The following is a 14,740-nucleotide window of genomic DNA, read 5'->3' as shown; positions in this document are numbered from 1 at the left end:
TGATGTTTACTACGATTGGGGGGGGGGGGGGGGGGGGGAGGGAAGGAAGTAAATATTTATTTTTCTCCGAGAACTCGTCTGTTGTGGAGCTGTGGCGTCTGCTCTTTCAGACACAGCTGCGCCCAAGAGCTAGCCTTTGCGAAGACAAAACAGTGAAGCTGTGGAGTTTTGGGCACACCTAATCAACAGAAATACTTAGTGGCCATTTGGTTTCTGATCTGCATTCCAGTTCCTGCCCGCATATGCCTCTGCGGGCGCACACGCTGAACTGAACTGGCCTGCAGCTCACACCCTCACATGTCCGAGGCTCGGGCCCGTCACGGTCACCGTGTCGCGATCGCCCCGCCCCGCCCCTCGCGCTGCTGTCCCAGGGTGCCGCGCGCTGGTCGCGCGCAGGCGCGGCGGGTCGGGATGTCGGTGGCGGCGGCCTTGTTGGGCCGGGCCGCGGGCCTGGGCCTGGTCACAGCCGCGGCCACGGGCGGGCGGCGGCTCCTCCGGTGCGGGACCGGAGTGGGGCTGCGCGAGCGGGGGACGGGGACCCTCCTCGGCGGTGCCGTTGTGTGCAGAGCCGGTGGCGCGGCGGATCAGCGCCTGTCTCGGGGGATCAGCTCGGATCAGCGCCCAAAGCGGCCCCTCACCGCCTATCTTCGTTTTGTGGTGGACAACCGTCCGGCTTTTAGGGAAAAAAACCCAGGTACGAGGTTTGAGTGGAGGCGAGCCCGCGGTTGTTGATGTTGGGCGCCAGGGCGCCGCTCCCCAGAGCAGGGCCATGGTCAGCGCCCCCCAGAGTGAGGTGAGCCAGGACGCCGGAACAACCCGTCCCTTTGTAAAACTGAACTTCGAGAGCGATCCGAAGTCGTGATCTCAGAGACCCAAACCGTCTGTTCACCCATACCATTCCCCAAGTGAATCTAGCATGGCCATACTCATTGCCTGCAAATGCCTTCTTGATCTTCCGTGCTTCAGAAGTCAAAAGAATGAACGTATGTGTGTAACTTTAAAAATGCTTGATGAACTATCCCATGTAGGTAATACAATGATTTACGATTCTCAATTATTTTATATCTTATGTATTTGAAGTACATTTTTGCTGATATTATGAGCTGTGTATGATTTTATTTTGAGGCTTAGTAATTGAAAATTGGAGGTCCTGCATTGCGTCACTGTATATGGAAGAAAAAGTGTTTTTAGAGAAAAATGTTTTTCTGTCAATATGTTTGATTTACTATCAAAAACTTCACTTATAGGCAATGCAGTGATCTTGCCAGAGAGCTGCAGCATAGAAAGATCTGGTTTTAAAATACTGTTAAAGGTTAAAATGTTTAAAGAACTATGGTCATATTGGGCAAATCCTGAGGAAGATTTAAGTAGGTAAAACCATATGATACCCTGTTTAGCTTACTAGTTCAAGAGTTCCACACTCTCTTAGGTTGGTACCTGAACTATCAGAGTATATTGTATTTACATATCACACCAGTGTTTTCCATTTTTCCAAAAATTGAATAATCTGCCAATAAACATACTGGATCTGATATACAAATTGAGACTTCAGGGATTTCTAGTTCCAAGAGAGGTAGTGGTCAAAAATAACCCAATAATTTATTATCTTTTTTTCAGTGGTCAAAGAATCATATTTTCAAAGGTTTTGAAGTTGATCTACTTGCACTAAAACCTTGCAGTTGCCTTGTTTTTCCAGAATTCTGAAAGTCAGGTCACTGAGAAGAGCTTAATTATGCTTTTCCACCATTGAGGTGGCTGAGCGTTGTCTGAGGGAGGAGAAGAAGCTTGTCTATTTTTTCTTTTAGTATGAAGTAGAGGGAGAGCCTGGAAAGGATTTTTCAAGAAAAGAAAACCTTACATCCTCTTTGCACCACACTTGGGTTTGTTTGGGGGTTTGTTTGCTTGGGGCTTTTTTGTTGTTGGTTGGGTCTTAATTATTCTTTTCCCCTTTGCAAATTCAAGTCTGGATGGAAGTCTCATCAAATCACCCTAGTGTGAGAGCCAGAGGCAAAGACAGTCAATCAAAAACCAAAGTAGACTGAAGTCACTAATTTTGTTTGTTTGAGAAGGAAATTACTTATTAAACTTCATTTGAATGGTATTGCAAGTAAAGGATAATAAAATCAAAGTATATGTGCTATATCAAGTGGATGAAATCGCATTATGCTTGAACGAAGAATTCAGCAGACTCTTCTTGCTAAAAAACTTAGAACTGGAAATTTTACTTTTGGTTTCTTCTCTGCTCCCCCCTCCAAATTCAGACCGTCCTGTGTTGTATAGAAAAGGATCCAGCTCAAAAGGCAAAAAATATGAAATTTTTGTGGGGTAATAATAGCTGCCTTAAAATGGTGCTTCAGTTTATAACTGTGTGTTGTGTTCCAGATGAGCAGTGACTCTTCCCCAACCCCCAAATATTGTAGTGCCCTTTAAGTGCCACAGTGAGTTCATTTTATGAAAGGATGAAAATGCATTTGTACAGGAAGATGATACCTGTGACAGCTTTCCTTGGGAAAAAGTGAAGTTTACTAAAGATACAGTGCTGATCTTTATTTCTGGGCTTTCTCATTTTAATGTACAGAAGCGAGCAACCTGGAACTGATTAAAAAAATAGCAGATGCATGGAAGGAGTTGCCAGCATCACAGAAGCAGGTATGGTTGTATCCTTTCCCTGAGTATTTTGAACTCTACAGGTGGTGGGGTTTTATTTGATTTGGTGTCTTTTGTGGTTTTTTTGTTGAGTCTGGTGGGTTTTTTTGGTTGGTTGGTTTGTTTTTAAAGGGCTTGAAAAAAACACGTGTACAAAGGTTCAGGCATCAAAACAATTGGGAGAATGGAGAGCTTTGAATAACTCAAGGGAAGTGTGATGGGGTGGCCCTGGCTGAATGCCAGGTGCTCACTAAAGCCACTCTTGGCTGCTCTCTTCAGCTGGGTGGAGGAGAGAAAACAAAGCAAAACATTTGTGGGTCAGAATAAAGCAGGGAGAGGTCCTCAGCAATTGCTGTCAGGGAGAACAAACTTCACTTGGGGAAATCAGTTTGTTACCAATTAAATCAGACTAAGATAATGAGAAATAAAACCTTGTACCCTATTATACTTTCCCCCCTACTCTCCCCTCTTCCCAGGCTCAATATCACTCCGAATTTCTCTGCTTCCTTCTGGCAGCAGTGCAGAAGCATAGGGAATGGGGGCTGAGGTCAGTCCATCATGTGTTGGACTGACCTCAGCTGCTCCTTCCTGTTCAGTGGGAGAACTTGGGGTCTGTCCCCTAGGGGACAATCCTCCATGAACTGCTCACAATGTGAGTCTCTGTCATGGACGGCAGTTCTTCATTAACTGCTCCAGCATGTGTCCCTTTCCATTGGCTGCTGTCTTTCAGGAACAGGCTGCTCTATTGTGGGTCCTCCACAGGCTCATAGCCCCCTCTATGCCTCCCCCTGCTCCAATGTAGTCTCCATGGGCTGCAGGTAGATCTCTGTTCCCCCATGGTCTGCAGGGGCACAGCTGCTTCACCATGGGCAGCACCCCAGGCTGAAGGGGAACCTAAACTGGTGCTTGAAGCATCTCCTGCCTCTCCTTCCCTGACCTTAGGATCAGTAGAAATGTTCTGATATGGTCTGCCTCCTCTCTCTGGCTGAAGTTGTGCAGTTTTCTTCTTCGCTTTCTTAACAGTTATCCCTGAGGTGCCACCACCATACTGATGGCCAGTAGTGGGTGCCTCTTGGAGCTGGCTGGCCTTGGCTCCAAGACATGGAGCAGCAGACACGGCAGCTTCTCATAGAAACCATCCCTGTACCCCCTTTGCCACCAAAATCTAGCCATGCAAACCCTATACAGGAAGATACTTTGCTACTTGAACTTGCACCTGACCTTGACTTTAACAATTTTAATCTGTTGCCAGAGAAATGACAGCTCTCTTCCATGTAACTGTAGGGCTGCAAACTAATTCTTTCTCCTTTTTGAATGGCAGTATTGCATTACATGTATAATACAAGTTTTGTAAAGTTGTTCTACTCTCATGTATAAGGTAGCTGAAACCTCAGTTAATTTTGAAGAAAGTACCAACTTGTTTTACTTCATGTAAATTTCTTTTAAGAGTCATCAGATTAAGTCATAAGTAGTGAAGTTTCTGTGAGTGGCAGTTTCAAGGGATAACAAAGTAGCAACTCTAGGACTTGCTGATCATTGCTGAATTTAAATGCTATTTATAGCAAAGTAATGATTTTTCTTCGTTGACTGCAGTTAGCAATTAGAGGCAGTTAGGACTAAATTCTGTTTTCTAAAGGAAATATCTTTGTTCAGTAGAACTGAGGTGCTCTCACATCCCTTCTGGACTACCCTCTGTGTACCTTTCCTTTTGTGTCTCTGAAACGTAGAACAGCAAATCAAACATGAAAATCTGATGTTCTGGTGTAAGTTTTTTAGTCTGTAATTTTCTGCTCATAGGGTAGAATTGTTAGCTTGTCTAATGGTTAAGTGCTTCTGACTGAAAGCATCTTGCTTAAGTTTAACACTGGTGGTGGTTTGTGCTGTAGGTTTATGAGGAAGCAAGAAAGACAGACTGGAAAAGATATGGAGAGCAGTTGGCCGCTTATAAAGCCCAACTGACTTCAGCCCAGGCTGCAGCTTTGAAAGAGGAGAGAAGAAAACAATTGGCAAAGAGAAAATCAATGAGGGCAAAAAGAGTAAGTATTTTGAAGTTCAGGTTTCTTTTCTCTTAAGGAACTTGAAGTCTGTTTGTCTGGTATACAAAGCAGAGTTGAAGCATGTTTTAGAAATACAAAAGCAGCGCAGAATAAAACACACAAAACCCACAAATCCCCCAAAATGCCGTGTAATAAAATAATTACTGGTGTTAGCAGTTATTTTAGTGGCTTTCCCATGCTTGAAGAGCACAGAACTAGCATGGATCTTTGTTCTTAGAAGTAGCATCTCTATGGTTTTTTTCTCCCTATTTCTAGAGCTGCCAGTGAAAGGATACACTAAAAGACATTTGGACCAGCAGCATTTTCTTTGGTTGGGAAGACATCCGGAAATGGCTTTTTACAGAGACCTTGTATCTGTTAGCTCATTAGGCCCTACAAGGTAGCAGCTGTTTGAAGTAGCCTTTTTTTCCTTCCTTTTTTTGGGCTCTGTCACTGTGTAGCTGCTGCTGTGACATATATTTGTGTCTTTTACTAGCATATTCATAAGGACCTTCTTCCCTATTCCTTTTTGGCTCATTTATGTATAAATCCTTAGAGACAGAACCATCTGTAACGGTACAATATTATGGTTTGTCTGGAAAAAAATCAAAGGGGTTATGTATTGTTTATTTATTTCTTTGAATTAAACTGTGACATTTCTCTCATCAGCAAAAGCAAAACAAATTTGGTTGTTAGAGGGGAGTTTTTAATCTTAATGATTCTGCTGATTGTTTTTAGAGTATGGCACCACAAGGAATTGAGTAGGCATATCTAATATATAAGCAGATGTTAATTTTGCAGCACCTAGGCTCCAGTCAAAATGTCAGGACTGGGGAAAACAGGAAGTGTAATTGCATCTATAACTTGCTGTACTTTCATTCTCTAGCCATCAGCCCTGTAGGCAGAGCATTCTGATAGCAGAAACACAGTTCTCTTCTACCTTCTTAACTCCAACAGATAAGTGTTTGCCCTATTCTCTGCACACAGGCAGTATTTCACTTCAGAAATTAAGCCTCACTGAAGAATAATAGAAAACCTGTCATCATTACTTTCTTAGAGTTGAATTTACAGAGTAGCACTGTTTGTTTCTGGAAGACTTAAATGAAGTAAGAATCAGTTTTAAATGCTTTTACAACAGCCTGTGAAAACTCAAGTTGTAAGCTTTTTGTAGTTTAACATTAGTCTTGAAAAGCACTTGAAGAGCGTCTTGACATACAGTCCAGTTTACACAATAAAACACCAAAGAAAGAGTTTGTGTTTGATTTTTGTATAAAATATAAAGATAAATGCTGAGTTTAGTTTTGGAACAAATTCATGCTTGGTTGATGGAGTAACTTCTCTTCCTGTTTTTAAAGGAATTGAATCTGCTTGGGAAACCTAAGAGAGCTCGTAGTGGCTTTAACATTTTCCTGTCAGAAAATTTTCAAGAAAGTGAGGGAAGTTCACCTATGGTAAGCCAGGAAAGATTATTTTTCTAAAATATAACCATTGTATTCAAAAAAATCTAGTTTAGATTCTGTCATTTTCAAAGATACTGTTCAGTAGTTTGCTATCTGGATGCTGGATTCCTTAGGTTATATTTTTTAAGCTGTGGCGATCTGGCTATACTGCTAGCATGGCCTGTATAAAGTGCTGCGTGGGTATACAGACTTAAAACAGTTATTTTGCACTTGATTGTTACGGACTTTATCTGTTCCTTTTGTAAGAAGAGAATTATTCTTCCCTTAGTTTTGATGTAGAAATTCAATTTTTCAAGGAGTTGTGGTGGTGTGCTCCTGTTCTGGCAGTAGCAGTTTATTGTACCTCCTATGGTTCCATTGGTGTTATGGAAATACATTATTTTCTCAGCAAACTCACAAATTTGCACTAAACTGTGATTTGGGATGATGTAAGTTACACTGGTGGATTATTAGCACTTGAAGTGCTAGAAACCCACCTTGTGTGCCTCATGTGCTCCTTACCCTACACATTTAGTCAGTAGGTCAGGATGGTGGATATAGTTTGTTCCTCAGTTTTCCATGTACAAGGCAGGTTTTTTCAGTCAGCTGAGGCCCGCACTGTAAATGTGGCCTAAATGATGCCCAGGAGCTTGTGTTGAACTATACAGATTATTATTTACTTACATTAAAAGGGTAAATAAGGGGAAGCAAGCTTTTGTGACTTTGTGCTTTTTTGCATTGGTTTGTGCTTGACTTTCCCTCATGCAGTATTCATCTGTACTTCTCTGAAGTCAGTCTGCTCTTAAAATAGCTCTCACATATTGCATGTTCTGTATCCCCTAGGCAAAGCTGAAGAAACTATTTGATACATGGCAGAAACTGTCTACTTCCCAAAAGCAGGTATGTCAGAGGATTTAGATGAAACTGTGATCTAATCAGAATTAAAAACTTGAGTCAAAATTGATAAATTCATACAAAATCTTGAACTCAGTTGCTCAAAATATAATACTGAGGAAAATACTCCAAGATTTTCATGCATCTTGATAACCTTTATTCCAGTGGTGACTGTTTAATTCAGTGTTGTTGAAATGTGAGTCAGTGGGATAGGATGGAAGTTTGGTGTGCCTTAAAGTGTATGCTAAGCAATATCTAGAAGAAGGTGGAATAATATGCAACAATTTGATTTTTTTCTAATAATCCATAATATCTCTTAAACACCAGCGTAAGGATTTGCTGCTCATGGAAAGACTTCTTACAAGGGAAAGTAACAGAAATCTACAAGTGATGTGTACAGGGTAATTTATTAACTTTGATTGTCTGGGAGACAAATTTTTTTTTCAATTAGCTAGCGGTGAAAGCAAACGCCTGGGCTGTTCACTGCACAGGTGTTGTTCTAAGTCACCTTTGTGTCGTAGCAGTTTTTCAGAAAAAGCCCCTTCTGTAACTTGTTGATACCTTATTTTCTTTCAGCCATACTTGCAGCTTGCTGAAGATGATAAGGTTCGGTATGAGAATGAAATGAAATCATGGGAAGCAAAAATGATTGAACTGGGACGTGAAGACCTGGTGCGTTCCAAAAAGCAAAGGCTAAAAAAGAAACCTGCTGAAACTGCAAAGCAAGCTGAAACAAAAAAAAAATCTTCCTCAGGTGGAAACAAGGCAAAATTAAAAAAATCTGAAGAATAAAAAAATCCCCTTTAGTTGTCCTATTTCTATCCTGCTGTGCTAATGCTGCAGTCAGCATTAGCACTGAAATCTGGAAAACCCATGAATGGCCCTTTGGAAAGGTGATCAGGTAAGGGAGGAGTTACTGTCTCTCAGAACTGACTGAAATAATCACTGTGGATGTAGCCTGAACTGTAGAACAGCAATCAATCAATAAAGCTGTGAATACTGATACTACTGACATCAGCAGAGCTCTCCAGTAATGGTACATAATATCCAGCTTTTATAAGTTTTTTGTTTTTAATGAAAAAAAATAAAAAAGATTCTTTATGAAAGAATATTCTGCACGGTTACCATCTAAATTCTGTAAATGAGCTGAAATCTGAGTTAACACTGCTGTGTTTTATTCCCTCCATGTTATTGCTAGTGAGATGTTCTACATTTCAACAATAGGCACAAGAAATGTAAAATGCTAGCTTTTATTTTATGCATTTGTCTTTGTATCTGTTAATCTGTGTATGCCATTTATATTGCATTTAAAAACCATATGAGTTTTGTATGAACATACCTTTTATTTCCTGGTTTTGTTTGGATCCATACAAACGTTTTTATCTTGCTGTTGTCACATTTGGGATGACCTAGAAGAAAAAATGAAAATGTGAACTGTTTGGACTTTTGAGTTTTGGTATAATAGATACACATATTTTAGAGGTGGTTGGTTTTTTTCCTGTGGTTTCTCCATCTTAAAGTAAATAGGTATTTTGAGGAATCCGTTTTTAGAACGCAGGACAACTTTTTCAGTATTCGGTGGATCTCATCTATTCTGAGTGATCCTCAAAATAATAATGGAATTCTAGGAAGGCTTGGGTTGGAAGGGTTCTTCAGGATCACGTGGTTCCCACATTCCTCCCGTAGGAAGGGATGCCTCTCATTAAATCAGGTTGCTCAGGGACCCATCCAACCTGGCCTTGGACACCATCACCTAAAAAATGGGGTTTTCCTCAAACTCTTTGTGTTTGATCAGTCTGTCGATGCCCAGGGGTTGACTGCAGAAATAAATTTGAAGCAATTATAGATGAGCTCTGATTGCCAGTGCAAATCAGCTCAAGCTAATGATTCAGTGCACATAGGATCACAGAATATCCTGAGTTGAAGGACCCATCAGCATCATGAAGTCCAGCTCCTGGCTCTGTACAGGACACCCCAGGAATTCCCCCCCCATGCCTGAGTGTTGTCCAAACACTTCTTGAATACTGACAGGCTTGGTACTGTGACCACTGCCCTGGGGAAGCCTCTTCAGTGCCTAACCAGCCTTTGGGGTAAGAACCTTTTCCTGATACCTAACCTAATCCTCCCTGACACAGCTACAGCCGGTCCCTCAGGCCTTGTTAGTGGTCACAAGAATGAAGCGATTGGTACCTACCCCTCCAGTGCCCCTTGAGGATGTTGATGACCTCAATATGGTCTCCCCTTCAATCTCCACTTTTCCAGGCTGAACAAACCAGGTGACTCAGATGTGCTAAGGTCTGTGCATCAGGCCTCAGCCAGAGTTGACTTACTAGATAAAACCTTACATGACTGACACCACCAGTATTATTTGGCTAAAAATAGATGAATGAGACACTCTAGCTGTTTCACATAAACCAGCTGCTTTAGAAACTTTCACATAACCTTGTGTAGTTAATTGCAAGAAATGTATCATTTTAAGAAATTTTCACAACTGACGTGAATAGATGTGCTTGAATAGGATATTTTAGGGGAAACCCTCCCAACCAAGGCTGGGGCTTTGGCCAAGCCCTGGCCCCTGCTGGATGAGAGGTATGCCATCAAACCCAGGTGCTTCTGCACTAAAAATATAATGAGGTCACTTCAGCTTACTGATTTGGGCCTATAAAACCTGGACCCACTTTCAGGGCAAATTCAGACACCTCACCTGTGGGTGGACAAACCACACAAGAGTTTCTCAATTGCTGGGAAGGGTTCTCCAGGTCCTCACTGCAAAATGGGGCTCCCCAGAGAACATGGACTCTGGATGATTGTGGACTATTTGGGCAATTGGTGATGTATCTTAATCACTGTTCTTTCATTTCTCTCATATAGTAGTGATTGCTTATTTTTCCTTGTTGCTAAAGCCAGGTGTGCTGTTTTATTCAATATATCATTTTACTTCTGTGTTGCCTTAATATTCATAGTAATATAAGACCATTCTTTCTACTGGTGTCTGGGTCCTCTAAATCACCCCTGTCAGTTGGCAAAACAGCCTCTCCTCATAAGGCTTCCCTTGCAGATCCTTCACCATCCTTCACCTTCTTATGATGCTCTCTGATAAATTAATGTCTTTTTTGTTCTATGGTGTGCAAAACTGCCCCCCAGGTCTCGAGGTGAGGCCACATCAGTGCAGAGTAGGGCAAGACAGTCACCCCCATGGAGGAGAATACAGGTTCAGCCTGTTGGCTTACTGCGAAAGTTACACTGGAGTCTTCTCTGACATCCCTTCCCACTATAGCTATAATTACACTATTTTCTTTGAGGAATGGCAAAAAGTGAAGTTACAGTTGATGCAATTTTATGTTTCTCTTGGTGTTCCTGCTTCAAAGGGGTGCATACAATTCTGTCCCTGGTGAACTCTTGCTGATACATGCCTTCCTTCTGGCTGAACTACGCTTTTCAATATTTTCCCTAGATAATGAGTGTGTAATGTTATACAACACCGTGAACACACACAAAGCACAACAAGGCAGCAAATACAACATCCAAAATTATTTGAGTTCAAGTTATCATGGTTTAGGTATTGAAAAACCGCTCAGACTATTCACTGAGTCTTCACAGAAGTATAGCAAATGTCGTTTATTTCTATCTTTAGCACACTTTTGTAGGGTCTAACAGGGTTCGCGGAGCTTAACAAGCTACTATTGGTTAATACATACTGTTTTACATTCTTTTCCTAATACACAATGTCATTGTTTTTCTTTATTCTCGCTGCTCCAGGAATTTCAAGGACACTGCCTTTAATATTGTCGCCTGGACTAAAAGCTGGCTTGTGCAGACAGGCTTTTACTAAAATATCATGCTTTTACTCTGTTAAAATGTTTCCCTACATCTAGGAATCAGACACTACAATTTAGTGTACCCACAAGAAACCACACACTGCTCACTCCTGCCCCTTTCTCCTCCCCTGTGATGGCTGGAGCTGACAACTGGAGGCACAAAAGGCGAAGATCTTAGGTTGAAATAACAATTTACTGGAAACAGCAATGAGATAAAGAAACAAACGGTAATAGAAACAACATTAATAGCTGTTATTAAAAAGAGAGAATGATTTGCATGCAAAATGTTCTCCAGAGAGTCTGACCAGATTGCAGCCATGCCACCCCTACTGCTCCCTCCTGCATAGAACTGATGCCATCCAAAATGCTCTCTCTTGGAAGAGCTTGGAAGAGGCACCATGCTTACTTAAACAGAAAGGAACCCCTTTGTCGCTAGTGGACATGAAATAGGAGCGTGGATTCAAGTACAGCAGCAGAGGTTTCGTCTGAAGAAGGCTTTATTTTGGGGTTTTTCAGCCCCTTTTATAAGGTTTAACATGATTGGTAAAGGGAACACCACCTCTCATCCCATTGGCAGGACAAGAGAAAACACTAAGGATATCTGTATGATAATGTTTTGGGAACCAAACAACCTATTTACAAAAAAACAGTCCTTGAGAGAAACATGTTCTCAAGAAACTTTTGCTTGGGAACAGATCAGCCACTGACAGTCTGAAAATTCTCTCAGGCTCAGAAAATCAGGTCCACACCCCTTCTCCTCAGACAAAGGAGAGACTCCCTTCCCCCTGCCCCTGCCAATGACAAGAGATGGTCTAGAATAACCTCTGGGTTCTGGCTATGCACCTCTGGGCTACTACAAAAAATTAACCCTGTCCTGGCTGGAACCAATCTCTGTGCCTGAGAGCCAAAAGGTTGGTGTGCTGGTTTCACAGTAATTGATATTTAGTAAGTGTCAGTGTTCAACTTTTCATACAAAAACTTCACTTTCTCACTGAAACCCTCAATTCACTGCCTGCAATATCCCAAGAGCCCTAAAACTTGTCTAATTTTTTTTTTGTTCTTGGTGCAGGCAACGCAAGGATGCCTGCCGCTCTCTCAGGGTCCAATTTCTTTTTCCCTTGAGATATCCAATGTCCTAGGTATTTTATTTCAGGCTCTGTGAATTGCAGCTTGGATTTTGAGACTTTCAAACCTTTCTTTCCTAAAAAGTTCAGCAAGGCAATTGTGCTTTTCCTCACACTTTTCTCAGTCAGTCCAGCTATCAACAAGTCATCTACATACTGCAAAAGCTTTGTCCCGCCCTCAGGAATAAATTGGTTAGCAACTGTTCTAAAGCCTGCCCGAAAAGGTTCGGAGACTCCACGAACCCCTGGGGGAGGACCGTCCACCTTAGCTGCTGCTTCCAGTTTGTATCTGGGTCCTCCCACTGAAATGCAAAATAATTTCTACTCCTTTCATCCAGAGGGCAAGTCCAAAAAGCATATTTCAAATCAATCACACTGTACCACACATCTTCAGGTGAGAGTCTATTTAGCAAGGTATAGGGGTTGGCCACCACCGGGAACCTAGTCCGGGTCCTAGCGTTTACAGCTCTTAGGTCCTGGACTAATCGGAAGCTGCCATCCGTATTCCTTACAGCCAGGATGGGGGTGTTATGTTGAGACATGCAAGGTTCTAAAGTACACCCTTTTAGGAGGTCATCAACTGCTTGTTTCAACCCCCTTCTCCCCTCCATCGGGATGAGATATTGTTTAACCCTTATAGGGTCCTCAGGGTTCTCGATTTCTATTTTGATAGGTTTTATATCTAGCTTTCCTTTTGAATGCCATACTTCAGGGTTAATCTCCTCCTCATCCTTAGGAGTCAGCTTAAATATTTTCACTACTAATTCAGAATTTTTAACAATGATATTAATTCTTAAAGTGACAATCATGTCCCTCCCCAACAAATTATAATCAGCTTCTTCTACTAATAACAGATTCCCTAAGCAAATTTTATTTTCAGATTCTATTTCTACATCCTTTATTACAGGCACTTTGAAGGGGTCTCCCTTTGCACCGATTACAAAAACTTTTTCTCTGCTAGCCACACATCCATACGGCAATTTCTGCAGGGTACTTCGCTCCAGTATCCACAAGAAAACTTACCTCCTGTCGTTGGGGGCCCCCCTTTAATTTTATCAAGGGCTCTTTGGATGTTCTGTTCCCCAAATTGAAGAGCCCCCGACACCCCTAATCCTCTTGAAAAATCTTCTTGTCCTTTATTCTTTGTCTACAGTCTCGCCGAACATGTCCTACCTGTTTACAGTAGTAGCATTCAGGGAGTTCTCTCCGTGGGGTCGGGGCTGCCCTGTGAGGACCTCGGGGTTTTCTGGGCAGTGTTTTAAACTTACCCTGTGCCAGCTCCTGTTTCTGGACCTCCTTTACTGCAGCTACTAAAACCTTAGCTTGCAATTTCTGCTTCTCATCCTCCCTCTTCATGTATACTTTTTGAGCTTCCCTTAGGAGCTCCTGGAGGCTTTTATCTTGCCATCCCTCAATCTTTTCTAATTTTCTCCTAATGTCTTCCCAAGATTTAGAAACAAATTGCGTTTTTAACAGAACCTCCCCCACAGGAGAGTTCGGGTCAGTTCCAGAGTAGATCTGCAAACTTCGCCGTAATCTCTCGATCCATTCTGTGGGTGATTCCTCTTTCCCTTGACACTCTCCAAAAACTTTGCTAATATTCTAGCCCCTAGGAACCGCTTCTCTTATACCTTGAATAATTATGCTCCTCAAATCTACCATGTTCCGTCTGCCTTCCTCTGTCTGTGCATTCCAGCTCGGGCTTACGCTAGGCCATTTCTGGTTGCCTGGCGTCCCCTGTGGATTGCGTCTGTCCCAGTCCCTGATACCAGCTTGTTTAATCATTTCTCTTTCTTCCTGATTAAACAATGATCTTAGGATTGCCATAAGATTGTCCAAGGTATAAATACTACTCCCTAGAAATTCATCTAACCTCTCAGCCACACCAAAAGGATCATCCAACAACCGCCCCATCTCTTTCTTAAATGCTCTTACGTCTCCGGTGTTAAGGGGTACATTCACAAATCCGATCACTCCCGGGGCCGTCGGTACTTCCCTGAGAGGGAACAACCGGTGCCCCTCTTCACTCTCTCCCCACCAAAGAGCATGGAGGTAGCTTAAAATCATGTTCGCTAGACAGCATTACATTGCTGGGGTTACATGCATATTAATTAGTTTATATATTATGTAAACATTGCTTTGAGTTTTTGATGTTCTAGGAACTCTGTTGTTTGGTTTTAACCTCTGATTTGTCCATGGGATAATTAGGTCCATATATTTTATTTCTTCTTGTAGGTTTATCCTGTTGGTTCACACACCCTGATAGTGCCAATAGAGACAATAAATCCTTCCCAGATGCTCATGCTCTGTTTCTTGTCACTGTTATTAGTTGGAGAGTCTAGCCCATAGATGTAAGAAACAGAATAATTGCTTTACACCATTCTCTGAGTTAGTTACATAGAAGTATTTTGGTGTCTATTTTGACATTTTGCTAAGGCCTACAATATATTTTTACACTACTTTTCATATGAACTATACAGTGCATACATAAACTGACAGATTATACAAAGCAGTTAGAAGTATAAGTTGTACTGTAGAGTTATATGTGACCTGATCAGTATACAAAGATGTTTACAGTTTGAAAAGTAGAATATTTTCACCATAAGGTGCCTTCTTTGTTAAATACCTCATGTTGTGTCCTGTTTGGTAAATATAAATATTCTGACAGCCTTGTTAAATGCCACCTGACCTTTCATATTGCCTCTGCTGCTCCAGGCACCCCCTAATGGCAACTGGTGACACCGCCCGGTATGTAGATGAGTCAAACTCCCACGGGGATTAGC

At 41.9% G+C, this 14,740-nt stretch overlaps 1 protein-coding gene across 1 annotated transcript; it reads left to right on the top strand.

The window, feature by feature from the left end:
- Positions 1 to 371: 371 nt before the first annotated feature.
- TFAM (transcription factor A, mitochondrial) lies at positions 372 to 9,347 on the top strand. Its single transcript, XM_058840798.1, has 6 exons — positions 372 to 694; positions 2,579 to 2,649; positions 4,533 to 4,682; positions 6,038 to 6,133; positions 6,965 to 7,021; positions 7,592 to 9,347. Exons 1-6 carry the CDS (start codon positions 412 to 414, stop codon positions 7,805 to 7,807), a joined length of 873 nt encoding a protein of 290 aa, XP_058696781.1. The 5' UTR covers positions 372 to 411; the 3' UTR covers positions 7,808 to 9,347.
- The last annotated feature ends 5,393 nt before the right edge of the window (positions 9,348 to 14,740 follow it).

The sequence above is a fragment of the Poecile atricapillus genome, chromosome 6 (assembly GCF_030490865.1).
Source record: "Poecile atricapillus isolate bPoeAtr1 chromosome 6, bPoeAtr1.hap1, whole genome shotgun sequence".
Lineage (NCBI taxonomy): Eukaryota > Metazoa > Chordata > Aves > Passeriformes > Paridae > Poecile > Poecile atricapillus.
Note: the sequence above shows the minus strand (reverse complement) of the source record. Positions and strands in the feature narration are given on the sequence as shown.

Coding starts and splice junctions, on each gene's coding strand:
- TFAM (XM_058840798.1), top strand. CDS start 412: ATGTCGGTGGCGGCGGCCTTGTTGGGCCGGGCCGCGGGCCTGGGCCTG. Junction 695..2,578: donor TTTTAGGGAAAAAAACCCAG/GTACGAGGTTTG, acceptor TTTAATGTACAG/AAGCGAGCAACCTGGAACTG. Junction 7,022..7,591: donor TGTCTACTTCCCAAAAGCAG/GTATGTCAGAGG, acceptor ATTTTCTTTCAG/CCATACTTGCAGCTTGCTGA.